Source organism: Eurosta solidaginis, chromosome 1 (genome assembly GCF_040869045.1).
Source record: "Eurosta solidaginis isolate ZX-2024a chromosome 1, ASM4086904v1, whole genome shotgun sequence".
NCBI lineage: Eukaryota > Metazoa > Arthropoda > Insecta > Diptera > Tephritidae > Eurosta > Eurosta solidaginis.
This window is the reverse complement of record NC_090319.1, coordinates 17,135,493-17,151,428: the sequence shown is the minus strand read 5'-3', so window position 1 is coordinate 17,151,428 and position 15,936 is coordinate 17,135,493. Positions and strand designations below refer to the sequence as shown.

General features: G+C 37.6%; 1 protein-coding gene across 1 annotated transcript in view; it reads left to right on the top strand.

Moving 5' to 3' along the window:
- 5-HT2B (5-hydroxytryptamine receptor 2B) overlaps window positions 1-15,936 on the top strand; it is a 414,032-nt gene that overhangs the window by 381,968 nt on the left and 16,128 nt on the right. The window contains exons 5-6 of the mRNA XM_067781839.1: window positions 6,568-6,697; window positions 6,895-7,248. Coding sequence (XP_067637940.1) covers window positions 6,568-6,697; window positions 6,895-7,248 — 484 coding nt within the window. The remainder of the gene's footprint in view (window positions 1-6,567; window positions 6,698-6,894; window positions 7,249-15,936) is intronic.

The window sequence follows — 15,936 nt, the reverse complement described above, 5'->3', positions numbered from 1 at the left end:
AAGTTAAAGTTACAGTTAAAGTGAATGTTAAAGTTAAAGTGAAAGTTAAAGTTAAATTTAAAAATAAAGTTATAGTTAAAGTTAAAGTGAAAGATAAATTTTAACTTCTCATTTATTCAATAAAAGTAAAAAATTGGTTTTCTTATCGGTCACCACGCTTAAAAAGGTAAACTTGAATTAATATCAAAGACAAAACTTGAATTAACATCAAAGAAAACAAAATGTTGCATAAATATTATAATTGCATAAGTTGATAATATGCAATAGCTTTACCGCGGCAGTCCCCGAGTGCCACACGTCCTTTTTTTATACCTCGAACCTTGTGGGCTTTGTAAATTGGAGTTGCCTCTTATGACTGGCATGTTTACCGCGGGAATATTCTATGCTCCTTACCCGCTGGTATTACTGAACTCCTCTTACTCAGGAGCTTGGACAATAAAGTTATTGCATCGTTACTAACGTATGGAGCTTTTGTTTAGTAAAAAGCGTTAGATAAAAAGAGCAATCAACGGACGGTTTGGTAGATGTAAAGGCTAGCATGGCTCGATATACTAGGTGCAGTTAGCAGCACATCTCAGAAGGGATTAAACGTAATTCTTCGCCGTAGAGAGGCACATCTGTTCGTGCAGCGATTTACTGCGAAATGACATCTAAGACTAAAATAATTCATCATGAGGAAATCAATAAAATAAGGGCATGCGACAATGTTAGATGGCATGGTGGCCGAATAAAAGAGTCCCAACTGACTTAATATATCACCGTAGTCATTGACCGCCAGGTGTAGAACATAAGATATTTTTCGAGGGAGGAAAGGGAGGAAGGTCTAGACAGTGGTAGGTGCATGGAGCTGGACAGCAGTCAAAGTGTATGTAGGTAAATAAGACGTATCAACTTCCTGACGTATGTAGTGTCTTCAAGGTGGAGGTCTATTCCAGACTGCACCAGGTGAGTATGGTCTCAAATACCAATGTAACGATATTTGTCGTCAATTAGGCCGCCTCAAAGCCATTCGAGTTTAAAATCGTACAGTCGAATATCGTGTGCCTCTTTAATCAAATAGGTATTTAGCAAGCCATCGAAATGGCTCTGGTAGAATTCAGAAAAAAGAATCTGGTCCAATAGAACTATCTTAGCGAAGTGGGTAAAAGCCAAAATAGTAAAAACGTGAGTAGAAGCACGTCACAAGGATGTTTTGTGTTCTTTCCTCTATGCTGAGATAGTAAACGAGCTTCTGATGGGGGTGGAAGCCTATGGCTACCGAGTGATAGCCTACCCAGACTATGTAGCCTCCTAGCAAGAGGTCAATTCATAGACACTCACCCACAATATTCTGCTAGGCTATCTTATTATATACGGTGTAAATGATTCGAGGCTACTGCTGCGTTTTACTGATAAAGTAGGAAGTCCACGATTCACTAGTATAGCTGTAGTGGGGCCAACGGCAAAAGCGAGAACTGTCGCGAATAAAGATACTCTGGATGGGATGAACTGCACCTCTAGCCAAAGTGGCATCACGGACGAGTGTTACGTGGATCTTTTTGATTGCATGGGTACAATTCAATCGTCCAAAGAGGACTTTTTGGAACTGGCAGTTCTCCTGGTCACTTTTTTCTTCTTCTTCGTATAGCGAGAAGGACACTTCCCCAAGCTTTCATGGAGTTTTGTCGATTTTGATGGACCTTTACCGGCTATTCATTACGTAAAATAGCACGATAAGCATCCTGGCTAGCTTTGGTCTGCTGCTATACAGATGAACATGAAGTGAAATTAACAAACGCTGGGCAGATACCTCTTGTAGGTTATAAGAATCCCTCCAGCAAGAAATGGACGGTAGGTGGTGTTTCTAAATTGTTTCAACAGATCTCTGTCCAATATGAGTCCAAGTAAGACGTGTCTACTTTATTTCGAAATGCTTCATACATCAGCAGCATGCTAAATAAAGCATCACAACGGACAGCCATGAAGTTCAAGTGGGCTTCTGCTACCACTCAATCGAATGTCTAAAGCTAACCACTGCTCATTATGCTATGGCAATGCATATGACAAATATATGGAATTTATATATCAGAAATATTGGGATTCATTTTTTGTGTAAATGTCGATTTTCTAAGATCCTTAAAAAGACACGTTTCGCAAATCTTATCAAATTATCATGCAACACTTTCTAGAGGCCTATGATGGAGTATCAGGATGTATGTATCTCAGAATTGTAGGTAAAACTAGCCGGGCTTATGTCTAAACATAATATATATGTTTATATTGTCAAAGGTGACAGTAAGAGTACAGATAGGATAAAGTCAGTGGCTAAATTAAAAATAGGAAAAGTTTCAAAGCTCACAAAATGACTAGTCTCGCATACCTACATAAACGCTTGTATTAGCTGCACTCAAACAAATTATGGGTAATAATTTATTAAACTTTTAACTATATTGAAGACTTTGAAGGATTTCTTCAATCTGAGATGTAAACTAAACGTAGTTGATATGAACGATATCATACAGCAAATTTAAGCAAGGCAAGTCGTGTTATCAATTGGTAATCAAATAATTTGTAATAGACGGGTTATGGGCGTGCTATCTATTTCTAATCGACAAGTTATTTCATTGTTTTGGATATGTTATCGACGAGTTATCGATTTGCCATAGACGTGTTTTAAATTTTCTATCGACAGCAATGGTTGTAAAAGATTTACCGATTTGTGTTGACTATTTATCGGTTTGTTACGGAAAGGTGACGGAAAAGTTATGGATTTACTATTGAAAAGTTATCAGTTAAATATCGAAAAGTTATCGATTTGAAAAACTAATCGAGTTAATATCGAAAACTTGTCAGTTTGATATCGAAAATTGATTGATTTAATTTGATATCCAAAAGTTATCGATTTGGTATAAAATAGTGATTGATATTGTAACGAATTCTGGGGAATTCCGATTATTTTGCACCTTCTTCTAAAGTTCGTATCGTTGAACTGTCGAATAAATAACTCCAATATTCAGTATTGCAATATAGTCTTTATTTAGTTTATTTTGGTAGTGGTACAATTATAATTCGATATCACGTACTTCACAAACGCGTGTTTAAATCAAACTGATTAGTCATTCCTCAGCAAGCGCCTAGAACTGTTGTATCGCATAATTGGTTAGTTATCGTGTGTATGGGTGAGTAACAACTTCGGCTGATGACTACATATGTGTGTGTGAAATATCTCTTCACTTCGAGCTGCTAGTTATGTGTGTGCGTGTACATAAGTTTGGCTGCTTACTGTATTTGTGTTTTGATTATTTACTAACAGCATAGTGATGTTAATATTCGTCACAATATGTTATTGAAAAGTTTTTAGTTATTCATAGAAAATGTATCGATTTGTTGCAAAAACTTATCGATTTCATATCGAAAGCTAACAACCTACGCCTTTTTATGCCGTACATGAGGGTAAACATTATATGACTTCTTTAAAACAACTTTGCCACTATACATACTCACCACTAACTTTCATACACATTTTCTCTCAGCGTACTGCATCTTGTCGGGAGAAATGTTATTATAGTTTATGCACAGACTTTTGCCACCATTTACAAATAGGCAAGCAAAATTGTCAGTTTCCAACCAGGCAGCTTAGTTGACGTGTTAAATCCACTTAAAGCTTCAGTGCCAACGCTGTTGCCTTGTTGGTTGTTGATTGTTGGTTGCTACCAGCTGTTAAATGTAGAGAAACGGAGGTTGAAAGCTGCCAGCCATTAGACACATTGGCTTTGTGATTAACAAAATACAAGTAAAATGCCACAAACCACTTGTCTTGCACACGAACTGCTTACGTTTATGACTGCCAATGGAGCAAACAGATTAAGAGAGACGTGTTACATGAGTTGCGTCTAAGTGGATTTATTTCAGTATTTTCTTTGCTACTATCGGGAGGAAATTTCTGATTTGCCAACATCGTCGCTCACGGCAGGGTTAGTAGGGCGACTTACGTGTAATTGCATTGTTGAGTTTATACGATCACAATTAGACATTTAAGCGAAAGACTTAGGTATTGAGAAAACGATGGGGAAAGGGGAAGGGAAATAGAGAGGGAAAGTGAAAGTGAAAAGGAAATGGGAAGTAAAAGTGAAAGTGAGAGGTAAATAGAAAGGGAAATAGGAAGAGAAAGGGAAAGGAAAAAGAAAGAGGAAGATAAAGAGAAAGGTTTATGGCTCTTGTTATGGTTTCGGGTAAGATTACTCATATCGTTATATTTAGAGCAATGGTCGGCAAAAATTTAGATGTGTGTTTATTAGTCAGAGCGAGAGAATGGGCATCCCAGCAGGAAATTAAAGTTAAAAGCGTGGTAACAAGATCTTAAGGCCACAATAGAGGTGGACGGTTGGCGCAAGGGTGCGCAAATGGCGGATGAGGCGATACATGTGTACACAGATGGTTTCAAAGTAGTGGAAGGAGTAGGGTCTGCGGTATAATGTGCTGATCCGGAAATAAGCAGATCCTACAGGCTGCTGGATTACTGTAGCGTTTTCCAAGCGGAAATATTAGCCGTAACCAAAGCAGTAGAAACCCTGGAAGAGAATAGCTTAAGCTGCAACCGTGTTAACTTTTATAGTGACAGTCAAGCAGCAATTAAGGCAATGATCTCGCATAGCACAGAATCTCAATGCATGTTAGAGTGTAAGCAGTCTCTGGAGAGAATCGGGACAGAGAGAAGCATACATCTATATTGGGTTCCAAGGGCATATGGGAATAGATGGAATGAAATAGCGGACGAACTAGCTAAAAAGAGCGCATCCCTTGAAACTTGCTCCGTAAGAATCCCAATTAGACTGGGCGAGATTAGGCGAAGGCGAGAGATGGACATGATCGACCAAGCGGGAAAGGCGTGGGTTCAAACGCGGGGCTGTAAAGTGTCGAAGATTATATGTAGGTCTTACAACCTTAGACTAACAAAGTTGCTTTTATCATTAAAAAGAGAGGATTGTCGACTCATGACGGGTATTCTGACTGGACGCTACCTTCTGGCGTCACATGCCTTTAAATTAGGCTTGGTCAGTAATAGCAGATGTAGGAAGTGCGGGTTGGAGGAGGAAACGATCGAGCACGTTCTGTGCTCGTGCTCTGCACTTTCCAGGTTAAGACTCCAGCTATTAGGAGTGATACAGCTGTCAGATTTAGAAGCAGTAAGTGGCTTAAGTCCTAGGAAGCTTCTAGTATTTGCCCAGAGGACGGAGTTATTTTATAACATAGGTTTTTAATAGGGGTTTTCAGTTTGGTCGTTAAAACAAACTTCTGATAACACTACGGACTCAATCAGTCTATGTGAGGCCCTCATGCACCGGCCAGTTCAACCTAACCTAACCAACGTGCATTTATAGCTTTATCAACCTTTTTTGTAAAATTTGATTTTAGATTCAGAAATAGCGTAAAATATTCTCAAGGCCATTAATTCATTAAGTTCCATTTGCCTCGAGAGTTAGCTGACTTATGAAAAAAACATAAAGATTGACTCATGTCAATTATTTTCACTATATTGCTAAGCTACTTAAAATATTCTGTAGTCATTTTTTGCAGGGCAGAAATAAAATTTTTTATTGGCTCAAAAAAAAGTAAGTCCAGAATGAAACTGCTACAACTTTTGTTAAAACAATTTAAAAAAAGTATGTTGATTACGTTTAATGAATCAAAAAATGTAAAAATTCACTTAAGCATGATGAGAGCAAGAATTATTTACGTAAAGGCTTTCTAACAGTTGCGTTTCCCCATGATTACATTTCTCACAGGGAATCTTAGCAACAGCCGTACGCAGGGTTTATTCGTTGCTGTCTCGCTAAAGACTGCACGATGGAGAGTAAATATATGTGTGAAGCAAAGCTGGCTCAGTTGAGCTATGGCGCGTCGACCACTGGTTTAGAGTTTGTTATTTTTGTGATTACAGTTATCGCCGAGTCGTCAACATATTATTGGGTTCTCATCGGTTTGCTATCTATGATTTAAACAGATGGGGCATCTAATTTATGTTGAACTTACGTCAGTATATCAAACCGTCGATGACAATTCGATAACACGCCGCTAACAAATTTTTGGCACTTCAATCACAATTCGAGAACTCTCTGAAAACAAATCTATAACATTTTGATAACATTTAGGCCGGTAAAAAATCGATAACTTTTTGATAACATACCAATAACATTTCGTTAAATAAACGCTAACTTTTCCATAACCGAAAAACTTTCCAAAAAGAATGGATACCACGCCAATAACTCGTCGATAACAAACCGATAACTCATTCCTTTTTTCAGTATTTCCTTCAGGAAGAATAAAATAATTTTCGTTCATTAAAAAATATGTTTATCTAAGGGCCAGATTTTGTATGGAGCGGTGATCATTTGCACAATCACAATCAGTCACATTCACAGTTACCACTTTATATTACCAAAAATTTCATAAAGGCATTCAGATTTATTGTCCCTCACCAAAGTGAATGCATGCTCTTAAATAAATATTTTTTATTATCCTTCAATATGCATTAATATTTTACATCTCTCACTGATTTAGCGTTTTTACTTACTTTCTTACTTACAGAACGCCGCCGCACCTGGCGTCAGATTCTTAGACCCAACTTTACAACAACTGCCCAGGCGCAGTCAATCAACTCTACCGACACGGAACTCTCCACATTGGATACTCATGAGCTGTGGATGGTGGACTCGAAGTAAGTTTTATAAAACACTCAAACTCTTACGATTTGCAAAAACTTCCTGTATTTCACATTTGCCTTTCATACACCGAGTCGTACTGTTTCCTTTGTATATAGACACACCATTGGGTATATGATGTTCACTTTTGCTGCTTCAACTTAATATTTTTAGCTTTTCGAATTTTCACTTCATCTCTTTCATTTATTTGTAGTTGCGCGCCAGAACCAAGATCAACTACAATGACAGCACTTCAGCAATTCGGTGCCGAAATGTTAAAACTATCACGTGGCTTAGAATCTGTAGCATCCTCATCGACGACCTGCTCGCCAACCAAATCAGAATTTTCATCATTAAATCATTTCATCGGCAACAGTCCACAGCATTATGTGGCAAACAAGCAATCCAATCAACAGCAGCGTCAACAGCAACGCCAACATCAACAACAACAAATAGTCGGAGAACATCATCAAATACCAGCAGCGGCGTTAGCTTCAGTAGCAGTGGACAGCACATTAATATTACGTTCACAAAGTTTAAGACGCAGCGCACGTAGAGGACGTAAAAGGTAAACAAATAAAAAAAAAGCAATGGATTATATATGTATATATGGGTAACTGTATTTTGAGGGGGTGTTTAAACGAGATCAGTATAAATTTAAAAAGGGTTCATTAGATGAATGAATACGCAAGGCAATGTTAGAGTATTTTATTTAGAAAAGGTAATTTCATTATTGGTATGACATGGCGTATGAGTAACATTGCGCTACAAGATAAAGGCGTTCAGTTAAGGTGAATTGGCTTTGCGAGTGTTCAAGAAAGTTAATTTCAAAGATTTTGTAATAATTGAGAGTTTGTTCTTTTGGCTTGGAATTTTTTAACCTTTTACAGCCATTCATACATATATAGCAGACATAAGCTATGCGACTATAATTTTAACCTATCCCTTTTTTGTCCATACTTTGATAATGCCTACGACATTACTTTCTATCTACTTCAACTTATTTGTAACCGGACACTTGGATAGCAATTGAAAAGGGTTTTTTTTTCTTTTATGTTGTTTATTTTAGTGATTTGGGCATGAGCATAGAAAACTTCAATGCCTCTTCTGGGTTGTGGTTTTTCAACTCCTGAATATGAAGAGTTATATTACTTCAGCTCAATGTAAAAATTTTCAGTTATCAGCTTGTAATTTCTGTAACTTCAATTCAGCGAATTTTTAGCATTATGATCAACTAGGTCTTACCACCACCCCCTTTTCGCGAAAAAAAAAAAACATAAAATTTTGTTGCCCAGTTTTCCTACATGGGCGGCCACCGTGGTGTGATGGTAGCGTGCTCCGCCTACCACACCGAATGCCCTGGGTTCAAACCTCGGGCAAAGCAACATCAAAAATTTTAGAAATAAGGTTTTTCAATTAGAAGAAAATTTTTCTAAGCGGGGTCGCCCCTCGGCAGTGTTTGGCAAACGCTCCGGGTGTATTTCTGCCATGAAAAGCTCTCAGTGAAAACTCATCTGCCTTGCAGATGCCGTTCGGAGTCGGCATAAAATCATGTAGGTCCCGTCCGGCCAATTTGTAGGGAAAATTAAGAGGTGCACGACGCAAATTGGAAGAGAAGCTCGGCCTTAGATCTCTTCGGAGGTTATCGCGCCTTACATTTATTTATTTTTTAGTTTTCCTACATGGCCAGCATACCAAAAAGTTGTTACAATTTGAAGAACTATCCTTAAACAATGCATGGCTCAAAAACGCTGCCGTAATTGTAGTTAATTATTCACGGTGACTAACTCTAAGCAATCTTCAAATGATAAAAAACAATCAAAAGATAATGTTGAAATCATTCGTTTCCGACATACTCCTAAAATAGTCTCAAAAGCACTCAAGAAATAGTCCCTATACCAATTTCTATATCATCCTGACAGGTTCCGGAATAGCTCCAGAAGTCATTCCTTTAGTCGCGAAATAATTCTGAAGCTAATCCCAAAGTTATTCGGAGTAAGTCCGCGGTGGCCGCCGTGGTGTGATGGTAGCTTGCTCCGCCTACCACACCAAATATCCTGGGTTTACGCCCCGGCCAAAGCAACAACAAAATTTGAGAAACAAGTGTTTGGCAAGCACTCCGAGTGTATTTCTGCCATGATAAGCTCTCAGTGAAAACTCATCTGCCTTGCAGATGCCGTTCGAAGTTGGCATAAAAAGCAAGTAGGTCTCGTCCCGCCAATTTGTAGGAGAAATTAAAAATAGGAGCACAACGCAAATTGAAAGAGAAGCTCGGCCTTAAATCTCTCCGGAGGTTATCGCGCCTTTTATTTATTTATTTATTTACAAGTGCCTATATAATCCTGAAAGCAATCCCGAAAGAAATAGTCCCTAAGTGTTCTTGAAAGAAAATATGTCCCACAATTTTTTTCAAATCAATTACTAAACTATTCCGTCACAAAATTATTTCTAAAATTTTTCCGAACACATTCCTAACCACTCCGAAAATTAACCTAGAGTAGTCCAAATGGAACTATATATCAACCCTAAAAGTTTTCGAAAACCTTCCGAAATAGCTTCAAAATAATTCGGAAGTGCTCCACAGATAGTCGGGACAAAGTTCAAGAACCATGCAAAATCATACAGAGTCAGCCATGCAAGGACAGTTCTCTATCATCCTTGCAACAATAACAAAATATATAAGTTGTCTCGAAAAAGTCAGTTCCAAAAAGAACCCAAATCGTTCGAAAATGTGTCGTGAAATTTTTTCCACATTATTCCTAAAACCATCCAGTCACGAAATGATTTCGTAAGCCATTCCGCACTCCTTCCCAAACGGTGCCCAAATTAACCTGAAATAGTCTCGAATGAAAATATTTCCTTAACTAACCCTAAAAGTTTACGAAACCATTCCGAAATAGCTTCAAAATGATGCCGAAGTGCTCCAAAGATAATTCAAATATGGTCCGGAAACCATCCCGAAATCATACAGCGACAATCATACAGAGTTACAGAGGACACTATCCTTCCAACAATTCCAAATAGTCTGAAAATGTTTCAGAAATAACCCCGACATTTGTGGTTGCTAGAGCTTTTCGAATGCAACCCTTCGCTCAACAACGAAAGTGGGTAGAAGAGAGACTTGTCTATCTATCTTCGGACAACGTCATCGCGATTAGTTTCTTTTAGTTGTTTTTTTTTCTTTAGTGGAAGGAAAAAATGTTTTATTTACTATTTTCGGCGTATTATCGGAAATGTATATATTTTTCATCGAAAATTAATCGATTTTTTATTAAACAGTCATCGAGTATTTATTGATTTGTTATTAAAAGTTTTCGATTCTAGTTATTGATTTGTTATCGTGGTGTTGCCAATTTGTTATAGGCGATTTGTTATCGACATCTCATCGATGTGCTATAAACCAGTTACCGATAAAACTTAATTACAAAATCAATGAGACATCTGTAGCCCTTCAATAGCAAGCCGATCAGAAATTAATAAAAAGCTGATGAATAGAAGCTAAGACAACAACATTACGGGAGCTGAATCCCTGATCATTTGTGCAGCCGTATCATAGCTGTTGTCAAGGTCGGATCGAATCTTCTACACCTTTTTCAGTTTAAGTTCAGAAATTTATAAGTAGGGTGTTATTTTTCAAAAGTTATTCCAATTCGTATAACATACATATGTACATATGTAATACTTACATATATGTTGCGGAAGTGTTGATGCTTCGTTGACAATGTTTCGAAAATGGTTGCCTGGGTATACTGTACCCCAAGTTTTCTTTAAGGTGTTTACATCCCGAGCCTACATAGAAATCAAATGGAGTATAACTCTTTCCAACAAGTGCATGTGGACGCTCCGTCCAAGAAAGTACTTGAGTCGAAACCGCAAGTTGGAAGCAGTGGAGGGGAGAGACCTCCACCGAATTGCGAGAGGTAAGTGGAGGAAGATTTGACTTTCCATGGTGCCCGCAACCGCACTCAGTTACCACGGGAGTGGAAAAATAGGCGTGATTTGTTACAAAATGGCCAAAATCGCGTGGGTGGTTAAGCGCCAATTCATGATGAATGATGGTGATAGCGGATAAGTTGAGATTTTCTTGACATATGGTGCACAGATCTATACACACAGTTCCTATACGTTAACTGCGGGAGTGCGGACGATCCGTTGACTATTTAAGTGGTCATATCTTCGTCATCATTGCTGTCATACTCAAAGCAGATGAACGGTTGTGACCCTAAGAATACCTGTGTTTTTTTACATCTATATACATATAGGCTTAAATTTATATGGACTGCTAATCATTAAACTTTATCTACACTTCTGAAATTGCTGCGCAGAAAATTAGTATTCTCAAATTTCAATACGCATTATACACAGATGGCGAGCACCGTGGTGTGATGGTTGCGTGCTCCGCCTATCACTCCGTATGCCCTGGGTTCCACTACCGGGCAAATCAACATCAAAATTTTAGAAATAAGGTTTATCAGTTAGAAGAAAATTTTTCTAAGCGGGGTCGCCCCTCGGCAGTGACCGGCAAGCGCTCCGAGTGTATTTCTGCCATAAAAAGCTCTCAGTGAAAACTCATCTGCCTTGCAGATGCCGTTCGGAGTCAGCATAAAACATGTAGGTCCCGTCCGGCCAATTTGTAGGTAAAATCAGGAGGAGCACGACGCAAATTGGAATAGAAGCTCGGCCTTAGATTTCTTCGGAGGTTATCGCACCTTACATTTATTTTTTTTTTTTTATTATACTCAGATGCAACTAAAATATGTGTCTATATATTACCTCTACAAATGGTGTGTGTCCACTATTCACCTCATCCGATTCAGCTATAGGCTATACACTATGGCCATCAAAGTTATGTGTCCCCGCTTTTCGGTCCAACATGTTCTGTAGCTAGTTATCCTAAACATTATCTAAGTGAGGATAAGCGTTTTTTTAGCCGCAAACGCAGACCTATATACGTGTAAAACAAGTAAGGAAGGTTAAGTTCGGGTGTAACCGAACATTACATACTCAGTTGAGAGCTATGGAGACAAAATAAGGAAAAATCACCATGTAGGAAAATGAACCGAGGGTAACCCTGTTGTTTGTATGACATGTGTATCAAATGAAAGGTATTAAAGAGTATTTTAAGAGGGAGTGCGCCATAGTTCTATATGTGGACGCCATTTAGGGATATGGCCATAAAGGTGGATCAGGGTTGACTCTAAAATTTGTTTGTACGATATGGGTATCAAATTAAAGGGGTTACTGAACATTTTAGAAGGGAGTGGGCCTTAGTTTTATAGGTGGTCGCCTTTTCGAGATATTGGCATAAAGGTGGACTAGGGGTGACCCTAGAATTTGTTTGTACGTTACGGGTATCAAATGAAAGGGGTTAATGAGCATTTTAAAAGGGAGTGGGCCTTAGTTCTATAGGTGAACGCCTTTTTGAGATATCGCCATAAAGGTGGACCAGGGCTGACTCTAGAATGTGTTTGTACGATATCGATATCAAATTAACGGTATTAATGAGAGTTTTAAAAGGGAGTGGTGGTAGTTGTATATGTGAAGGCGTTTTCCAGATATTGACCAAAATGTGGACCAGGGTAACCCAGAACATCATCTGTTGGATACCGCTAATATATTTATATATATAATACCAAGAACATTATTCCTGCCAAGATTTCAAGGGTTTTTATTTCGCCCTGCCGAACTTTTTCATTTTCTTCTACTTAATATGGTGTCACACCCATTTTAAAAAGTTTTTTTCTAAAGTTATATTTTGCGTCAATAAACTAATCCTAATACCATGTTTCATCCTTTTTTTCGTATTTGGTATAGAATTATGGCATTGTTTTCGTTTTTCGCAATTTTCGATATCGAAAAAGTGCGCGTGATTTGTAAATTTTTGTTCGACTTATGGCATTAAAATTATCCTAGACAAATTAAATGAAAAAGGGCGGAGCCACGCCCATTTTGAAATTTTCTTTTATTTTTGCATTTTGTTGCACCATATCATTACTGGAGTTGAATATTGACATAATTTCCTTATATACTGTAAAGATATAAAATTTTTTGTTAAAATTTGACTTTAAAAAAAAAATTTTTTTAAATGGGCGTGGTCGTTCTCAGATTTTGCTAAGTTTTATTAAGCATACATATAGTAATAGGAGTAACGTTCCTGCCAAATTTCATCATGATATCTTCAACGACTGCCAAATTACAGCTTGCCAAACTTTTAAATTACCTTCTTTTAAAAGTGGGCGGTGCCACGCCCATTTTCCAAAATTTTACTAATTTTCTATTCTGCGTCATAAGTTCAACTCACCTACCAAGTTTCATCGCTTTATTCGTCTTTGGTGATGAATTAACGCACTTTTTCGGTTTTTCGAAATTTTCGATATCGAAAAAGTGGGCGTGGTTATAGTCGGATATTGTTCGTTTTAAATGGCGATCTGAGATGAGTGCTCAGGAACCTACATACCAAATTTTATCAAGATACCTCAAAATTTACTCAAGTTATCGTGTTAACGGACGGACGGACGGACATGGCTCAATCAAATTTTTTTTCGATCCTGATGATTTTGATATATGGCAGTCTATATCTATCTCGATTCCTTTATACCTGTTATCCAATCAAACTTAATATACTCTGTGAGCTCTGCTCAACTGAGTATAAAAACATGGCTAAAATATCTGGATGGCCTCACAACGGAAGAGAGATAAGAGAGGAAAGGGTTTTTTCTTCGCCATATGCTTAATTGTAAAATTCTGAATTTAAATTGGAAATTCTGAACTTGAAGAGTAATTTATAGACTTAAATTGTAATTTACTGAAACTAAACTGGAAAAGGTGTAGTGCAGACAGTATATTTTGCTTCACTCATTTTTCTTTCCCTAAAGCAAACCAAAAGTTGAAAATAAAACGAAATTATTTTGCAATCTAAAATTCTTCTCTTGCCTTTTTATAAGAAAAGTAAAGAATTTGTAGCTTCATATTTTTATGTATAAATTTGCCTAAGAAGATGTCCAGGCAGTCAGAAGTATGAAGAGCCGAGCTCTGTTGACTTTACTTCAAAGGGGAATTTCAAAAAAAAATACACCAATGTATTTTGTTCTATTTCATCAGTACTTAAATTAACTTAAGCTAAGACGTCCATACACACACACATACACACATCTCCTACATTTTGCAAATACTAATGCAAACTAATACACCTTTGCATCCGTTCTTAAGTTCAGGTAAAATCAGCTTGTGGCATATGCAATATGGCTGACACATTTTAGATAAGAGAATATCATATTTACTTATATTCTATGGCAATTTATAAAAACTATAATATTGCGCAAGGGAGTTGCAGCAGAAATGCAAATAGTTATATTTAGAAAATATAAAAAAACAAGTAAGGACGGGCCTGTCTTCGGCTATGCCGAAGACTTCATACCTTTCATGAATGGGAATGAACAATAATCTTATCCCGTTCGTAGTCTCCAAATAATCGGATGTATAAGATAAGAAATATATAGTGAACAGATGTACATGCCTAAACAATTTTTAAGATAAATATAAAATAAAAAATGGCAAAAAAACCCCTCATCTGAACGATCGGTTGTATGGGATATATATTATATATTGCTCCGATCGAAATGATTTTTACATGAAATCTTCTATGATATGTTAGAATATATAGCACCAAGTTTCACGTTTTTATATTGAAAACTAAGGGAGAAATGGCCAAAAATCTTTCCATCTGAACGATCGGTTGTAGGGGATATATACTATATATAGCTCGGATCAAAGTGATTTTTGCAGAAAATCTTCTATGATATATTAAAATATATATCACCGAGTTTCACGTTATATTTTCTAAATTAAGGGGGAAATGGCCAAAAATCTTTCTATCTGAACGATCGGTTGTATGGGATATAACTATATATATAGCTCCGATCAAAGTGATTTTTTCAGGATATCTTCTATGATATATTAGAATATATATCACCGAGTTTCACGTTTATACTTTCTAAATTGCGGCAGGAATGACCAAAATCGTCTTATCTGAACGATCGGTTGTATGAGAGATATATGTTATAGTGGTCCTATCCTACCGGATCCGACAAATGTCTAATATAATACTAAAATACATCCGTGTGCCAATTTTTATTGAGATATCTCAAAATTTGAGGGACTAGTTTGCGTTCAAACAGACAAGCGGACGGACATACGGATGGACAGACGGACGAAAAGCAGACGGACATGGCTATATCAACTCAGTTCGTCGCCCTGATCAATTCGGTATACTTAATGGTGAGTCGATCTTCTATATTTCTCGACGTTACAAACATCGGACCAAAGTTAATATACCATTTCATGTTCATGAAAGGTATAAAAAAAATAAAACGAAATATAAGTAGGTATGTATGCAACGTTGTGTATACTCTATGTTGCAAGTAAGGACGTGAAGGTAGAAAATAGTACCGATGGTCTTCCAAATAATGATGTAGTCGAGCAATTGTATGCTGCGGTTGCTATAGAGATGAGATGAAGAAAATAAACGGAAGTTTATTAATATTTTTTGAATTTCACTACATTGTGTGAGGATAGGTATACGAACAATAGGGTGGGTTAAAAGTTATTTACTTACTTAATTGGCGCTTAACCGTTTAAACGGTTATGGTCATCCAACAATGCGCGCCAGTCGCTCCTTCTCTCTGTCAACCGGCGCTAATTAATTACACCAAGGGAGTTTAAATCGTTTGCCACCTGGTCCTTCCAGCGGATTGGGGCCGCCCTCCGCCACTGCTTCCATAGGCGGGTACCAATAGAAACTATTTCTTCGCCGGAGCGTCATCTTTCATTCGCATAACATGGCCTAGCCAGCGCAGCCACTGCGTTTTAATTCGCTGGACTTTGTCTGCGTATAGTTTGTACAGCTATCCGTTAAATCTTCTTCGGTACTCGCCATCGCCAAAGAGTAGAGGTTAAAAAGTTAGTGGCGTGCAGTTCCCACCATTATCTGTGAGGTTTTGACCTGTAAACTGACAGCAGGTGTGAGATGTTGTCGAAAGCAGTAGATGACAGGACGTCCTACCCGATAAATGGGGACGTACGTGTGGTAGGAAATTGTCATAACTGGACAGATATCACCAGCGTTAATGCAGGACTTGTCAACTGCAGAATGGGAGAAGCATCTAAAGAACTGCAATCTCTTTACCGATGTTGGTAAGCTATTATCAACACAAAAACTCTTCCTAAATTCAACTAAGCGCAGTTAAAAAATATCCGT